This window comes from Nasonia vitripennis, chromosome 2 (assembly GCF_009193385.2).
Source record: "Nasonia vitripennis strain AsymCx chromosome 2, Nvit_psr_1.1, whole genome shotgun sequence".
NCBI lineage: Eukaryota > Metazoa > Arthropoda > Insecta > Hymenoptera > Pteromalidae > Nasonia > Nasonia vitripennis.
This window is the reverse complement of record NC_045758.1, coordinates 12,902,187-12,917,837: the sequence shown is the minus strand read 5'-3', so window position 1 is coordinate 12,917,837 and position 15,651 is coordinate 12,902,187. Positions and strand designations below refer to the sequence as shown.

General features: G+C 40.5%; 3 protein-coding genes across 6 annotated transcripts; 2 read left to right on the top strand and 1 right to left on the bottom strand.

Annotated features, from left to right (window-relative positions):
* Positions 1-5,428: 5,428 nt before the first annotated feature.
* LOC100122668 (serine/threonine-protein phosphatase 2A activator) lies at positions 5,429-7,605 on the bottom strand. 3 transcript variants are annotated; one of them, XM_008214342.4, is made up of 8 exons: positions 7,059-7,605; positions 6,874-6,992; positions 6,586-6,789; positions 6,281-6,498; positions 6,087-6,211; positions 5,913-6,013; positions 5,723-5,830; positions 5,429-5,654 (listed from the first exon to the last, which is right to left on the bottom strand). In XM_008214342.4, exons 1-8 carry the CDS (start codon positions 7,099-7,101, stop codon positions 5,523-5,525), a joined length of 1,050 nt encoding a protein of 349 aa, XP_008212564.1. In that variant the 5' UTR covers positions 7,102-7,605; the 3' UTR covers positions 5,429-5,522. The 3 variants fall into 3 exon arrangements, with proteins under 3 accessions (XP_008212564.1, XP_001606279.2, XP_016838432.1); XM_001606229.6 differs by having other exon boundaries at positions 6,874-6,956; XM_016982943.3 differs by having other exon boundaries at positions 6,874-6,981; positions 7,059-7,437.
* Positions 7,606-7,698: 93 nt separating this feature from the next.
* Positions 7,699-10,936, top strand: LOC100678864 (SWI/SNF-related matrix-associated actin-dependent regulator of chromatin subfamily A-like protein 1). 2 transcript variants are annotated; one of them, XM_031923236.2, is made up of 12 exons: positions 7,699-7,908; positions 8,000-8,425; positions 8,495-8,613; positions 8,685-8,797; positions 8,877-9,011; positions 9,077-9,254; positions 9,335-9,498; positions 9,570-9,734; positions 9,807-9,968; positions 10,044-10,151; positions 10,222-10,396; positions 10,483-10,936. In XM_031923236.2, exons 2-12 carry the CDS (start codon positions 8,002-8,004, stop codon positions 10,867-10,869), a joined length of 2,130 nt encoding a protein of 709 aa, XP_031779096.1. In that variant the 5' UTR covers positions 7,699-7,908; positions 8,000-8,001; the 3' UTR covers positions 10,870-10,936. The 2 variants fall into 2 exon arrangements, with proteins under 2 accessions (XP_031779096.1, XP_031779097.1); XM_031923237.2 differs by having other exon boundaries at positions 7,733-7,886.
* A 278-nt stretch (positions 10,937-11,214) lies between these two features.
* LOC100122692 (lysosome-associated membrane glycoprotein 1) lies at positions 11,215-15,568 on the top strand. Its single transcript, XM_031923244.2, has 5 exons — positions 11,215-11,597; positions 13,141-13,475; positions 13,565-13,787; positions 13,869-14,060; positions 14,146-15,568. Exons 1-5 carry the CDS (start codon positions 11,546-11,548, stop codon positions 14,283-14,285), a joined length of 942 nt encoding a protein of 313 aa, XP_031779104.1. The 5' UTR covers positions 11,215-11,545; the 3' UTR covers positions 14,286-15,568.
* The last annotated feature ends 83 nt before the right edge of the window (positions 15,569-15,651 follow it).

The following is a 15,651-nucleotide window of genomic DNA, read 5'->3' as shown; positions in this document are numbered from 1 at the left end:
CCGGCCACCGCCGCCGCCGCTTTCCCTGCGCCGTTCTCCCGTTCACGTGTATATATATATAGGTATACTCGGGAAGGTCACCAACGTATTTTCACAGGACCGTTGCCCCGAACGTCGCCCCGCACGCGCGCCGTACACGACGACGTGTGCTCGATTTAACCGGGATCGATGCTCTTATTCCGCTGCGTCGCTGCGGATTATACACGCCTGTTTTCCGCCCCGCAGCGGGTTCGGATAATTAGATGATTGGCCCTACAGCTCGAAATTGCGCCTATATAATTCGCCTGTTGTAGGAAAAAGTCAGCCGAGTTATTCGCGGTGCATACGTAAAGTTGGCTCCTCTCTTTTGTGTCGGTCACGTACACCGCGCAGACTCTTTCCCGCGCGCACAATGGCACTCCTCTCTCTCTCTCTCTCTCTCTCTCTCTCTCCCGCGCGCTATCTCTCGGGTCAATTATCGTTCAATCAAGTAATTGCAGCGCGAACGTAAAACGCGAAGCAGCAGCAGCAGCGGCAGGAGCAGCGGCGGCAGCGAGAGAGATGAGAGCCGCGCGATAAGGAATATCGGGGAGCGCCGGAGTGGAGCGAGTCCTGCGATTAATTTGCGCAGCGCAGCAGCTCTCGATCGTCCCGGCCCCCGAAGCTACTCTCGCCGCGCGCGCCCAAGAGCTCTCTCTCTCTCTCTCTCTCTCTCTCTCTCTCTCTCTCTCTCTCTCTCTCTGTTTAGCGCTGCAGGACTACAGCAGCAGGCAAAGCTTTCGCCGGATTAGTCGCATTAACTGTTTACTGCCCCGGCGGCGGCAGCCGGAGCTCTTTCTTTGTATTTTCAATTTTCTTGAGTGATATTTAATTCGAACTCGCTTATCCCGCTCCTCCTTTTCTTCGCCCGCCCGAGCGGCTGATGAGATGCAGCGCTTTGAAGTCCCTGACTAATCGCTGCGCGCCAGCGATTTTCGAAAGCCTCGCGTCGATAGCTGCCTGCCGCACGCGGGGACAATATTTACATTAGAATAAGCTGGCGGAGGGTGAAAAAAGTGCCGCGAGCAATTCGACAGTCACCAAGTCCGCCGCGGGCGATATGCCGCGTATCATTAAAGTCTCGCATTATCATCCGTCACGTGGCGCGTCGCTATCGGCCGCGAAAATCAATTAATACGAAAAGCTCGGCGCAGAGCCCGCAGCCGAGTAATTGGTGCGGGAATGCGTTTATCGGGGTATAAAGCGCCGCCGCCGTGCCGACTGCTATATTGCCTGGGAGAGCGAGCGGGCGAAGGGACGAGTCGCCAACAAAAAATCGATATAATCCCCCATCTGCTAATAATAGAGGCTCATCTCGCTGCACACCGCAAAGCGAGAGAGAGAGAGAGAGAGAGAGAGAGAGAGAGAGAGAGAGAGAGAGACCGCAGCTCACTCGACGGCGACATTCTTATCTCTCGGCCGCGCGAGTGTACTTATAAGGCGCTTTTCCGCGACTTATCTTCGATGATTTTTCCCGGCGCCCGCGCGTACACCTCGCTCTCAATTAGCGGCAGAGCGCGAGAAATGCGAACGAATTTCATGCGCGCGCGATTCCAGAAAGGCCGGACTCGCCGGTCGCGGCGGCGGCGGCGGCGCAATCAAAGCGAGGTCCCGTTCGCGGAACCTCGAGGGCTTAATCCTCTCTCTCTCTCTCTCTCTCTCTCTCTCTCTCTCTCTCTCTCTCTCTCTCTCTCCGCTCCCCGCACCTGAGGCGTGCGCCGGCCAGATAGCGGCTCGATAACAGGCTTCTCACACACACACGTACACGCACACACACGTAGGCGAGTCGTCGGACGACTTGGAACTAGCCGGACTGGAGAGGAATGCTTCGAAAAAGGGGAGGGGAGGGGGATTTACGTGCGGATTCCTTAATTCGCTCGCCGAGAATGGGCTCGTTTGCATCGGCAGTGAGGGAGAGAGGGACCGAGAGCGCCGTCGACGAATGCTCGCTGCTTAAGCGAGCGAAAAGGGATCCCGAGAGAAGATACGCGGCCTGCATGATGATGGGTGGTCGGGGCTGGCAAAGAGCGAGAGAGCGAGAGATTTGAGGTATATAATAAATTCGAGGCGGAAACTTTTCGGCGATCCACGCTGTGCGCATGCGTGCGAGCTTCTCTCTCTCTCTCTCTCTCTCTCTCTCTCTCTCTCTCTCTCTCTTCTTGTGTTGTACGTTCGCTCCTCCTTTGATCTGCACGTGCGTGTGCGCACGCTTTGTTCCGCGCACGCAGATACGATCTGTATATTGATACATTTTTTGATAATGTACGCGGCGAGACTCCGCCAGCGAGCGGGATATATTCTCGGGCGAATTTTACACGCGCGCGCTCGGGCATAGAAATTTATGGGAAGCTCGCGTCCGGACTGGCGAATCCTTGAGAATCCGAAAACGCGCATTCGAATGGCAGTCGCGTGTGTGCAGCGGCAGCGAGCGCATATGGAAATGACTTTATATTATAACGGGTTCCCGGCGCGCGAAATTCGCAGGCCTACGTGAAAATCTGATAAAAAAGGCCAAAGGGTTCGTTGACTCGTCCTGCAGTACATCGGAACTCGTTAAACGCGATAATTCGCGACCGAGTCACCTCTCGATCTAGCGCGACAGCCGCGCTCATTATTCAACTCAATTTTCGGACGATAATTTTCCCAGCCTGGAGGTCAAACAACGCGAGCGCGCGCGGGCGCGGGATAAGAGAATTAGAGAGCCGGTTCGTTGCCGATTACTACGCCCCGGGAGAAAGTGACGAATAAGACGTAGAGTGGAGGCGAGCGAGAGAGAAAAGATTAGCGGCAGAGGCAGCGGCGGAAGATATATACAGCAGGAGGAGGGGGTAGGGAGACGGAGGTGGCGAGAAAGAGCGAAGCAGCAGGGGAGAGAGAAAGTGCCAGCGCCATCCCCGCGCGTCGGCTAACAAGCGGGCCGAGGGTGGAGAATTAATGAGAGAGGCCGCCCGGGCAGACACTTGTGGCTAGCGCCCAAACCTCGCCTTTAAACCGATCTCCCCCCCGAGCACGCGCGTACACACACGCACGCCTATGTGTGTCTACCTATATAGGTATAGGCGGATACAGCGAGCGACTTCTCTTCCGCTACACGGCGGACCCGGAAAACCCTCCAACTTAGCCTGACCTCCCGTCGCCGCCGCCGCCGCCGTCGCGTTGCCGGAGGAGCTCTTCCCAACTCGGCAGCTGTGTACCGCTATATAGGATGCCGGAGCCAAGATTTTCATCTCTTCTCCGACGCCGTATAACTTATTCGGAAAACTTTTCGGCGACGTTTAATTTTCCTCGCCCCAATATATATATATAATACTCGCATATTCCGAGCTGGCGACATATCTTTCAATTATAAAAACGACGCGAAAAAGAGAGCGCATAGGCCCAGCTCTCTAATGGATCTGTCGTAAGCCGCAAAGACTGCGAGCGTGCGGTATATACCGAGCCCGCCTGCCTGCCGCTCGTCGATAAATTGCCGCTACGGCGCGGCGGCCACTGCGAAGCTTCATCGATTCGGTCCGCCGCCGCCGCCGCCGCCACCACAGCGCGCTACGCTCAATCGGAGTGTGTTTTTCAAAAACGCTCGGCGCGCTGCACTCAATCATCGCTCCCGCGTTCCCTCCGATCCAATTACTCCGTTATGCAGTCGGCCAGTCGATTTGCCGAATCGATTTCGATCCTGCGCTCACGGATACACCTATACACATGCGCAACCGGCTCTGATTGCAGCCGACCGAGACTTTTTCGCCGGGCTGACCGTACCCGGCCGCTTCTACTTATATAGCTGCCTAGGTATGCACCGCGCGCGGAAGAAAAACATTCCGAATGGATATTCCTCTCTCGAGAGAGAGAGAGGGAGAGAGGCATCGGCGGAGCCGCAAAAGGAGACGAGCATGGAGCGCTCGCGACGCGCCGCCGGCTCATAAAGTAAAAGAGGGAGCGGTGCACGTATATACGGGCGCATCGTAAAAATCGAATTTTTCCGCGCGAGGCTCCCGCGTGACTTTTAACTGTGTGCGCGACGCTCCACGAATATATACATATATATGTGCGGAGGCGCGAGAGAGAAAGAAAGAAAGGAGAGCCTCGCGCCTGCGCTATATGCGGAGGCAAATATCCGAGAGAGAGAGAGAGAGAGAGTGAGAGAGAGGGGGGGGGGAGGGCTCGAGTTTGATAAATAAGAAAAGTTCTTTTATCCCGCTTCGACCGCGCTGAAAGAATCCGGAGCGCCGCCGCCACCGCCGAGTATAAAAAAGGGGGATGCGCCGCGCGCATTATGCCGCCCCCCTATTTACGGCTTCCGATCGGAGCTGCGCGCGCGCGGCGGGCAGGGAAATTATAAAAAATTATCCGCGAGGATGTTTCCTTTCGCGCGCCGAGCAATTAATCAGTATAAAGCTCGTCGTCGTCGCCGCCGCCGCAGCAGTGTGTATACGTACAACAAAGGAGGGGAATATTTTTTCAACGCGATTGTTTGCCGGCGGAGGGCTAATGAAAAATCGCGCGAGCTAAGGCTTAACAGCATAGCCAGGGCTAAGTGGGCCGAGCGGACAGTAAAGGATTTTTCCTCGGCTAATACCGCGCCTATGTAGCAGCTGTGCACGCGAGCGTATACATGCGGCTCGGGCTGGAAAAGTGCCAGCTATCGCTTCTCTTTAGCTCTGCGGCACTTTTTACACCAGAGGGACGTCCAAACGCGCGCAGACGGTCCTCTTCGTGTCGACGCGCATACGTGCTTGGACTTACTCGCCAACCTGCATGTACGCTGCTTACCGCTGCTGCGGACGCGCGTTCGAGCCGTATACGGATTTTCGGGATGCATGCGGTGCTCTGGAGGACGTGTGACGCCGTTGACAGGAGGGAAAGCGCTCTGCGGCCTCTCGGTTGTAATTTAGTCGGATTACGTGCGATTACCCTGAAAGTATATGCAATAAGTGATGTACGAGTGAGGCATCTATCTCTTGTGGAAGGAAATTCGAGAATTCGGAGAGATACAAATTATAATCCTTCTTTCGCTGAACAGTTGAACGATTCAGGGTTCTCGCCATCTGAGGGGTGTAGCGGGAAACAACTTCGATTAGTACTTGCGAAAAGATACGGGTACGCAGGGGTTGATCTTTGCTTCTGCGGGTAATGCAGAAATGCGTATCGCTTGCCAATAGTGGCAGTAATATTATATTCTTACTATCGGGGAGTAACGTGCGTAGTAATTGGTGATCGATATAGCCGCATGACCAATTTAAACTATAAATCTAAAAATTTTCCAGAACTATACTACGAGTAATTAAACAAATAATAATTAATTAATTTTTTAAAACAAAAACAAAAATTTACTGAACTGTAACACTATGTTAGTAATTTTTAAAAAATAAGCCATTTGTGTGTCGTGAAGTCAAGAAATATTCGATCATGTTGCTTTTTAATTAATTATTATTTTATTATAAATATAAAATATATTTGTAATTAATAAAGAAAAGTTACTTGGTAGCTTTTAAAATTAAAATTCCCTCTCAATGAGGTCCTGACGGCGTCAAGCTGGGTGGAGCTCGGGGTATCTTGAAGTTCATACTGTCTGGCACTGGTTTCATAGAAAATAAAGAGCCAAAAAGCACGTGTTGTATCACAGGAAACTTAGCTAACACCTGTCAATGCGTGAATGTTAGAGCGTTTGAACAGATCTTTATTAGTATGAGAATTAAAGTTAATTTACCTCTGCTTTATACATGCGAATTAAACCACTATTAACTTTAGACCAAGATGCTACTGCACTGACATTCCACAGCTGGTTCGAGTGTTCAGCAAATGGGCCAGTTTTCACCTAGAAAATTGTAAAAAAATAAATGGTTAAACGTAAGCTGTGATTTTGTAATAATTTTAAATTAAATTTACAATAATAGTACCTTTGAAATGAATTCAATGCACCCAAGAAACATGTATTGTTTGCTGTTTGCGTCAACAATTCCATGGTCTACAAAGTGTTGAGGCTCAATGCGATGATGACCTAAAAGAATTTATAATAACCAGCAAATTTTAACAAACGCTCAAAGTATTTTTCTACCATTGAATGCACATACCCATTAATTGAGCACTACCCCAAATAAAAGGGACAAACTGATAATCATCCAAACTCCATACACCGTGACTTCCAGCAGGTTCCATCCTATATGTCAACTGGAGTTTACGTGCGACTTCGAGATACCTTATAACATAGAGTTATAAGTATATGTAGTTTATAAGTAATTCAAACATTATTTTTGTGTATAGGTACCTAACAAACAGCTTCACACCGACAGCTGTTTTGTCAGTTATCTCAAAAACACCTATCTTGAACATCGCACACAAGAACATAACAAAAGCCATCTCATGCCCAGTTCCATAATCAATACGTGTTGCATTTCCAAAGCCTTCTAGTAAATACTGAACAACCTCTGGTATAGCTCGATAAAGATCTTCCGGTATTATCTGTTTAAGTTCGTCTACAGCAGACTGTAAATTATACAAAGTATTTTGTCAATCAAATCCAACTTAATCTATTCGAGAATCAATTATAGATTTTTGTTACAAAAAACTTACATTGTGTAGCCTTTCATGCCATTCTCGAAAAGATTTGTTACCAAAACGCTGAGGTTGATCTGTCGGAGGGATTTCATCAATCCATTTATCGAACTTATCCAACATTTCTATAACTTTATCAACAGCTGATGAGCATGGATACACAGAATCTAAGGCTTTTCCTTTAACGGCATCATTGATGGCCATTAGAAAACCAAAATATTCCTATAAGAAAATTATTCATTGCAATGAAAAATGAAAGCAGTTCACATACTTATTCAATTATCAAAAAAAAAAAAATAAACTTACAAAGTAAGCCTCTGACTTTTGCCATGTTATCATATCATTTGGACCTTTGACTGCTTTCTTTGGCTCAACAAATTCATGATCAGCTGGAATTATGATGGAAAATTTTTCCTTTGGAGGTACTTTAAGACAACATTTTATTCAAAGTTACAAAAAAAAAATAATTTTAATAACGAGATGTGACTTACGAGGTAATTTAAACTCTGATGATTCGGTTGCAGTTGATGTCATGGTTATGAATTAAAGTCAACAGGTCAAACTTAATAATAAATAAAACTTATTCTAACACAGCCAACAAAAATAAAGAACAAACGTCAAAACTCTGTCACACAGAGTATTGTCAAAAATTTTGAGGCTATAGCTATATACTTCAAGGAATGCGTACTAAATACGTTACGCCGCGATAAAGTAGTAGGATGAATAATCAAGGATCATACTAGAATATGTATAAGATTCGTCTAAACAATAAATAATAAAGTATAATGTAATTATAGTCAAGCAAAAATATACCCGCCCGGCTTAACTATCGTTCTTGGAAATATGTTACCGTCCGAGTGCAGTGCACGAACGGGTGCGACGTTGCCAAATTTACCGCGCCATCGTTATAAGAACCGCCATATTTCAAAGTCCTCTTTTTTCGTTAGAAGAAATCTTTAAAATTTAAATAAAACGTAAGTATTGAACAGATTATTTTACTAATACATATTCTTTTACAAAGTTGAATTTTTGTTATAAATTATGGCATTTTGCTTACATGACACTTTGCTATAGCCACAGACAACATATATAATTGTATAGGGTGTAGTCAGGTAAAGATAGGTGCAAATTGGCTTATTCAAACTGGCAAAAGAGACATGCAGCCTACTGGTTCTATAGGTTAAAAGTGATTGTTTTTGTTTTGATGTCATAAAAATTCTAAGAGAAAAATGTAACTTAGATTAAGTTTATCACGACATTTACGACGTAGTACTGCAATCATGGTTGAACGCTGAATGTAACTCATATTTTCAGACAAGGTCAGAATACGAAAGTTTACAAGTAAGTAGTAAATTGTGTTTGAATGTTCCAAAATTTTCGAAAATTATTTAAAAAACACAAGTAATAACCAAAAAAAAAATATTTTGTTCAGACATGTATTCCAAAGAAGAAATCGAGAGAAAACGTCAACAAGCTTTAGAGCGTAAAAAACAAAATGCACCAGTGCCTAATAATTCTCCAAGTACAGGATCTACAAATGGCTTCATGAGTAATTTTACAAATAAAAATAGCATATCCTACACGAGCACTGCTGCAAATCAGAATGTTGCTCCAAACTTGAGTAATAAAAAGCCTTACGGGTATTCTCAAAATAAATCACAAAGTACAATAAAACAGCAGTCTTCAGCAAATCGTTACAATCCAATCTCCAGTACAACAACTAGATTTTATGGAAATGTAGAGCGTTGTGAACTTACATGTTCTATGATAAGTAGTAATCGTTTTGTTGTTGAAATGTCAAAGTATAATGAAGCATTAGTGAACAATCTATTTAAAACAATTCCCAGCAGACTTTATGGTAAATATTATACAATTTTTGTTGTTTTTATTCTTAACATAATAGATTCATTATCCTTTTGTTTTTTAGATATTAAAACAAAATTATGGAGTTTCAATATCAATGAATATGATATGTTTCATGAAAAATTGATTGGTCTTAAATGTGCTGAAATTACATTTAAAGGATTGCCAAGTTTTTTACTAACTGTAAGGCATTATTTGTACTTCTATGTACTGGATTGTTTTTATTTTATTACATTATGATTATTTTTTATTAGACTTTCAAAAATTTGTTGAAACAAGAAAACCAACCAAAGCCAGTTATCGATACATCGATAATTGATGACACATTGATGAATTCACTGTATCCATTTCAAAAAGAAGGAATAGAGTAAGAGACATTTAGTACTCTTAAAACGCCTTGAATTATTTCTTACACATTTCAGCTTGTATAATTTTGTATTTTTTAGATATGGAATATCAAAGAATGGAAAATGTCTTATAGCAGATGATATGGGCCTTGGTAAAACCAGACAAGCGTTAGGTATAGCACACTATTATAGAAGTGATTGGCCTCTTTTAATAGTAACTCCATCTTCTGTTAGGTAAGACAATTTGAAATGCATCACTTATTATGAGTTGAAAATATTTTATTGCTTTTTACTCCTAGATATCAGTGGTCAGAAGCTGTGATCGAAAATTTAGATTCTGTACCATTACATGCCATACAGCATCTTTCAAGTACTAAAGATTACATAGAAAGTAGTCAAATTACAATTCTATCTTATGATTTACTTACAAGAAGAATAGACGAAATAGCAGCACGAAAATATGGTGTAATACTCTGTGTAAGATTAAAACTTTAAAAAATATAGTCTATAAAAAATAATTAAAAGCTCTTCGTAGACAATTAATATTTCATGTTTAGGATGAATCACATTACTTAAAAAGTGGAAAAACACAAAGGACCAAGGCAGTTCAACGACTAGCAACACATGCTAAGCGTATAATTCTGTTAACTGGTACACCAGCCTTATCACGTCCTATAGAGTTGTTTCCACAAATCAAGTTATTAATGCCAAATTTCATGAGGTAAGCATAGATTTTACAATATAGAAATGCAAAACTAGCAAAATATTTATTATTATCATATTTATTTATAGTTATCAAGATTTTGGTATGAGGTATTGCTCTGGTGTGCAAACGAATTATGGTTGGGATTTCAATGGTTCAAGTAATTTAAAAGAATTAGAAATCTTACTCAAAGCATGTTGCTTGATCAGAAGACTGAAAAGTGATGTGATGACTCAGTTACCATCAAAGATAAGGTTGGACAAGCATAATAATATAACATTGTTAATTAAATAATTCACAATTTATATGAACATTTTCTCTTCCAGGCAAAAAATTATTCTTGATCCACATATGATAAAGGCTGCAACCAAAGAGATGGAAGCTGCTTCTAAGGAGATGCAAAAGAAAAGTTTAACCGGTGCACAAAAACATGGTGCACTTTTACAGTATTATAGTGAATCGAGTAAAGCTAAAGAGAAAGCAGTTTGGTAATATTCAAATCTTTATTTAGTTGGATATCAATTACAAGGATTCTGTGACTTACTAAATTTATTTAATTGCAGTAATTACGTCACTGATTTGATTGAAAATCAACAAAAATTCTTAATTTTTGCTCACCATAAAAATATGATGGATGCTATTTCTAATCTCTTAACATCGAAGAAAGTTTTGTAAGTATCATTGATTGGTGTACTTAAACTAAATAATGTATTTAAATCTTACACAAAATTCTTTACCTAGGTTTATCAGGATTGATGGAAAAACTCATCCAGAGCAAAGGAAACAGTTTGTAGATACATTTCAACAAAATGAAAACGTATTGGTAGCAGTTCTATCAATAACAGCTGCTAATGCAGGCATAACGTTAACAGCAGCACAACTTGTTGTGTTTGCTGAATTATCATGGAACCCGGGTGTATGTTTTGTTTTTAACATCTATAGTTTCAATTTTTAATTTTCTTATGATGGAAATAATGTTTGAAATAAATATTCTATTTCCAGATTTTATGTCAAGCAGAGGACAGAGTACACAGGATTGGTCAGACGGATAATGTAGTGATTCGGTATTTGCTGGCAAAAGATACGGCCGACGATTACTTGTGGCCAAAAATACAGAAGAAAATCGATGTGTTAAACGAAGTTGGGCTGGATCAAAACTTTGATTTGGACAAAGCAGACGTAACAAACCAATTGCCAGATATGACAAATCAAAAGAGCCTCGACGATTTTGTGGAATGTTCTGGTTCGAACACGGAATCATCATTGAACACATCACAAGTAGACGCATCAGGAAATGCTGAGTTACAGACAAGCTCAGAGAGCTTGAGAGATTTACTCGACCTGGATGACGATGCCTTCAACGACATCGATTTAGATAATCTAGCATAAGCCTCTTTCAATGCGTATTTTTGTTGACCTAATTTATATTTATATTAAATTTACAAAGTTTTTTTTACTTACTCTAACGTATAAGGTACATACACACAAAGTATTTTCATTTAGTTTCATATAATGCGTCCGCGAGAAAATGTTTTTGAATGTTGCATCGATGAAAATTGTTTATAAAACGTTTACACAATAAAACTATTTTTCTATCGCATCTGTTGTAAGATTCGAAATGCACTCTTTTCAAATTTATCAGCGCAAATTCGAGGCTGCTGGAACAATTCCCTCAGCTCGGCCAATCAGCTCGTGCTCTGACTCGCGTGTCGCTGAGGTCGCGTGTAAACCCGCCCAGTGGTCCGCTCCGAAACAGCAGGCAACGGCGGGGCCGGGGTCGCATGATGCGACTCGCATCAGTAGCGCTGCCTCAGTGCACACTGCACAGACTGCATACATAATATAGTAGTAGCCTATAAGCATTCTGCTATTTTAGTACAAAAATCGGAGTCAGGCAGTTCGGCGATTTAGCATCATCAGGCTCTAGTTGCGTGACCACGGTGGGAACGGAATCTGCGTCGCTCACGCGTATTCATCTCGACGAGGCACTCCAATCATCATCAGTTGGCCAAGTACATCACATCCGAGAAGACAAGTCGAGCGGCCGGACATACACTGCTCCAAAATGAAGAAAAGCACGGCGTTGATTCTTTGTTGCGCTTTGGTCTTGGTGTCAGGTGAGATAGAAACGCAGTTATTTTTCGCACTCGCTCCGTTAGTATAATATAGCTAACAGCGAGTCTTTCCGTCCTTGTCTGGCCGCATGCGAAAGCCCCCGAGGGGACTTTCCGTCTCTCTTCACGCGCGGCTAGACGAGAAATATGGTTGACACAATGCCTCTTAGAACATTCGTGACGTTGCATTATCCGCAGGACGCTGGAGAATTTAATGGAGCTCGATTATTGCTACTGTCGTCTCTTTGTGCCCGCGAGGAATAGACATTAGCTGCACATATATGCATGCGCTATACGACAGTGATGGGCTGTTTACTGCAGCGCGGCTGTATTACGTCGAGAATTTTCAGCCATTGCGAAGCATATAGCTCTGATGGCAGTACCTAAATACGCAACTCGCTCGGGACGAGAGATATTTTACCTTCTTTGTTCCGACGACTCTTTTTTACTATGCTGCACTTTCGCGCACCGATAAAAGTCTGCGTGGGGAGAACTCGTGACTCGTTATTTACAAAAAAAAAAAAAAACGGGAATGCCGAGTTGGTTTGATACGGGATACTTTTTTCACTCCGATACAGTGTTAAAAAAACAAGAGATCATGTTTACATTTCACTGTGCTCTAGCAGCTCGCCAATGTTGCGCTTATTTGTGAAACTAGACATTTCTCTGTTTTTTTTTTTTTGTTATTGTTGCAAATAGTGTCAAGATAAATGACTTCTCTCTAGACTGCAGTGTTATATGTATAACTTTAAGATTTGGCTTAACATGAGTCAAGAATGATTCATATATGTTTTTTAAATAAAAATGTTTGCGGTTGCTCAACTGCATAATGAAATGATTTATCCTTATTTTTTTCCTCTCGTGCAAATAAGTTCTCTGTCTCTAACACGAGAGGAAAAATCTATTGCTATGTAGTTTTGTGCTGTGATTTCCCTAACAAGCATATAAATTATAAATAATATCTCCAATTAAGTTAGGAAGGCTGAATCATATTACTTTAATTATGTTGTGGCTAACTTTGATAAGCAGTAAAATTTTAACCTAGCGGAAGTTGAGCTTCACTGTCTTTTTATATCAGCAGGGATAGAGTTACACACTCTGTGGCAGGCATTAGATAAGCGAAAAGTGTTGCATCCATAGGCAAATTCCATGCATTGTACTTCGTAAATTTGTTTTTGTAGAATTAATAATTGAACTTTGAAAGTACTTACAATAAATTTGAGATAATCATTAATTGAAGAGATTCTGATGTATGAGAAATGCTTGTTGACATTGTATGATAACTACATTAGGGAAACTCATATTAGCAAGTTAGTTTTTGCATATCTCTTATCTGCATATGCTCTGACTAATGTCAAGAAGTAACAAAAGAATGATGAACTTGGCTATTGATTGTAACGCACATATTATAGTAAAAAAAAATTTAGCGTATTCTCAAATCCGCAAAAACTTGTTATTTAATCCCTGTCATAGATTATCATGAATATGTTTATTGAACTAGTTTAAGTTATAATGCAGTGTCATTAGATTTTTTTTTTATTTTTAGGTCAACAAAGCGCTGAGAAAACTATTACAACAGAAAAACCGTCAACAACTACAACTGCTCCAACGACTGTACCCCCAACAACTCCACCAAGTACAACCACTGAACCAACTACAACTACTAGTTCAACTACTCCTTCTACCACTACTACTCCCACCACGACTACAACCCCAAAACCATCAACTACTACTGTTGCTCCAAGTACTACCACAGTTGCACCTCCTCCACCAAAAGAGCCAGAATCGCATAAATGGATTGTTAATGGAACAGATAACAATGTGATTATTGTACAGTTGGCTACCCAGTTGGTTATTACATACAATGGCACTGATAACAAGGTACATATATCAATTTATTAATATTACATTTCATGTGCAGCATAAGAAAAAAGATCAATTTGTTTAATTTAAATTTATATTATTTTCAGGCTTGGAGTGTACCAATTAATGTTCCAGCTAATGAAAACATAACACGAGTAAACGGTACTTTTAGTGTGAATGATGAGACATTGGTGTTGACTTGGAACGCCACTAAGGGTGGAGAAAACGTGGTTTCCTTAAGTTTCAAACGTGACAACATGACAAAAACATATATTCTTAGCCATCTTGAAGCTTCAATTGCTCCAGGAGAATTACCAAACTCTGGTCTTAGTTAGTATATTTTGTTAAATTATATAATTTGGTTTGCATTGAAGAAAGTGCGCATTTATCGTAAAAATATTTTAATTTTAGCTGACCCATTGAAGCTTGTTCATGCTCATGAACACTTCAACACTACCATTGGAAATTCTTACCGTTGTCTTAGGTTACAACATTTTAATTTGACCAACGGAAATGTTGATAAGACACTGGCTGGTGTAGCTAAAGTGACTAATCTTAGATTCCAAGCTTTTGAAAATAAAAATAAAGGAAGTTTTGGTCTTGGTAAGTTTATTTCATCATTTCATGATTGAACTTTAAATGTGATTTTTCAAATTAATTCATTAATTATAATCTTAATTCATTGCAGCCGAAGATTGCGCATTCGACACACCTGATGTAGTACCCATAGCAGTGGGTTGTGCATTAGCAGGTTTAGTGGTGATTGTGCTGGTTGCATACCTTATTAGTCGCAGACGTAGCCAAGCTCGAGGCTACCTTAGCATGTAAAAAGGATTTCCATCTGACGTTTTATATAATTAAACTAATATTTCTTTGTGAAAAATTCTGTATCCAAAACGTGTTGATTTTCCACTAAGAACTCATCTGTTCCGATTAAACAAAATCGTTTAAGTCGTGAATATAAGATTTGTCAAAATATTATTAATCTTTTGTAATGATATCAAAGCCATATAATTATAAGCCTTTTTTATATCTAATTAAATAGGCGTTTTAGTTCCGGTTAGAAAAGACGAAAATTCGGTAACATTTTAGTGCTAAAAGACATGTCAGTAAAAATTTAAAAATTCGTTACAAAAAGCAGGGCTTAGATTAATTTGTTGATATTAGTAAATATTGTGTTATCTTAAAATAAATTTTTTTATTCTCCTAATATAGTTATGTCAAAATGTAGATAAAATTTATATTCTACAATTTAAAAGCTAAACAACTTTAAAAAAACTCAACTATTCACGTAATAAGGCTCCCACTTTTTAGAAGATGCATTTCCAAATATTATTTAGTTATAAATGAAAGATTTGTTTGATGATTGATATGAAGGAGCACGAATGTCTGTACTATGACATTCGAAATTTCAAGCATTGTAAAAATGCTATTTACATTGTATTTTTTTGTACAACATTCCCTTCCTCAGTACTAAAGCTTGATCTATTTTTATCTTGATTCAGTGATACCAATTAATTTCAACAAATACGAATGGAATGTTTCTTTTTCTTCAAAGTTCATATTGGTCGATATACATATATGATTATATCTAACATACCTATGACTTTTGTGATTTGATAAAGGCCCATTTTACCGTACACGGCCTTACGAATTAAATTGTGATATACTTCGTGCTGCTTCACGAAAGACCGTCATAAGACTGACAAAATGGAAGTCGACGAAAACAAAAATGCGTGAAGTCCTTTGAAAAAGAAAAGAAAAATCTATGTAAGCTACTACATTTTCTTCGATTATTAATGTATATGTAATGCGTTTTGTAGTGTTGGTGCTACAATACCAGAAATCAAATTGAATTGGCGTTTATATATATATATATATATATATATATATAATATTAAATATATTAAATATATTATCACGTTTTTTTTAAATACTTATCTCGATTAATAATACAGTCCAGTTATCTTTTGTAAGTTGCAGAGAAAAGTTTGTGAAATTTAATTGAATTTTGAACTTTCAAATCGTTATAATGTATGTACCTACTGGATTCATAAGCTTATAAAGAAGTGGAATTGTAAATTAATAAACAAAAACATGTTAAAAATCAATGTTTTGTCCTTAACGTTTTTCAATAAAAATAATATAAATGTAGCACTGAACATTTTTTATACCTTAGCCGCTTTATAGTTTC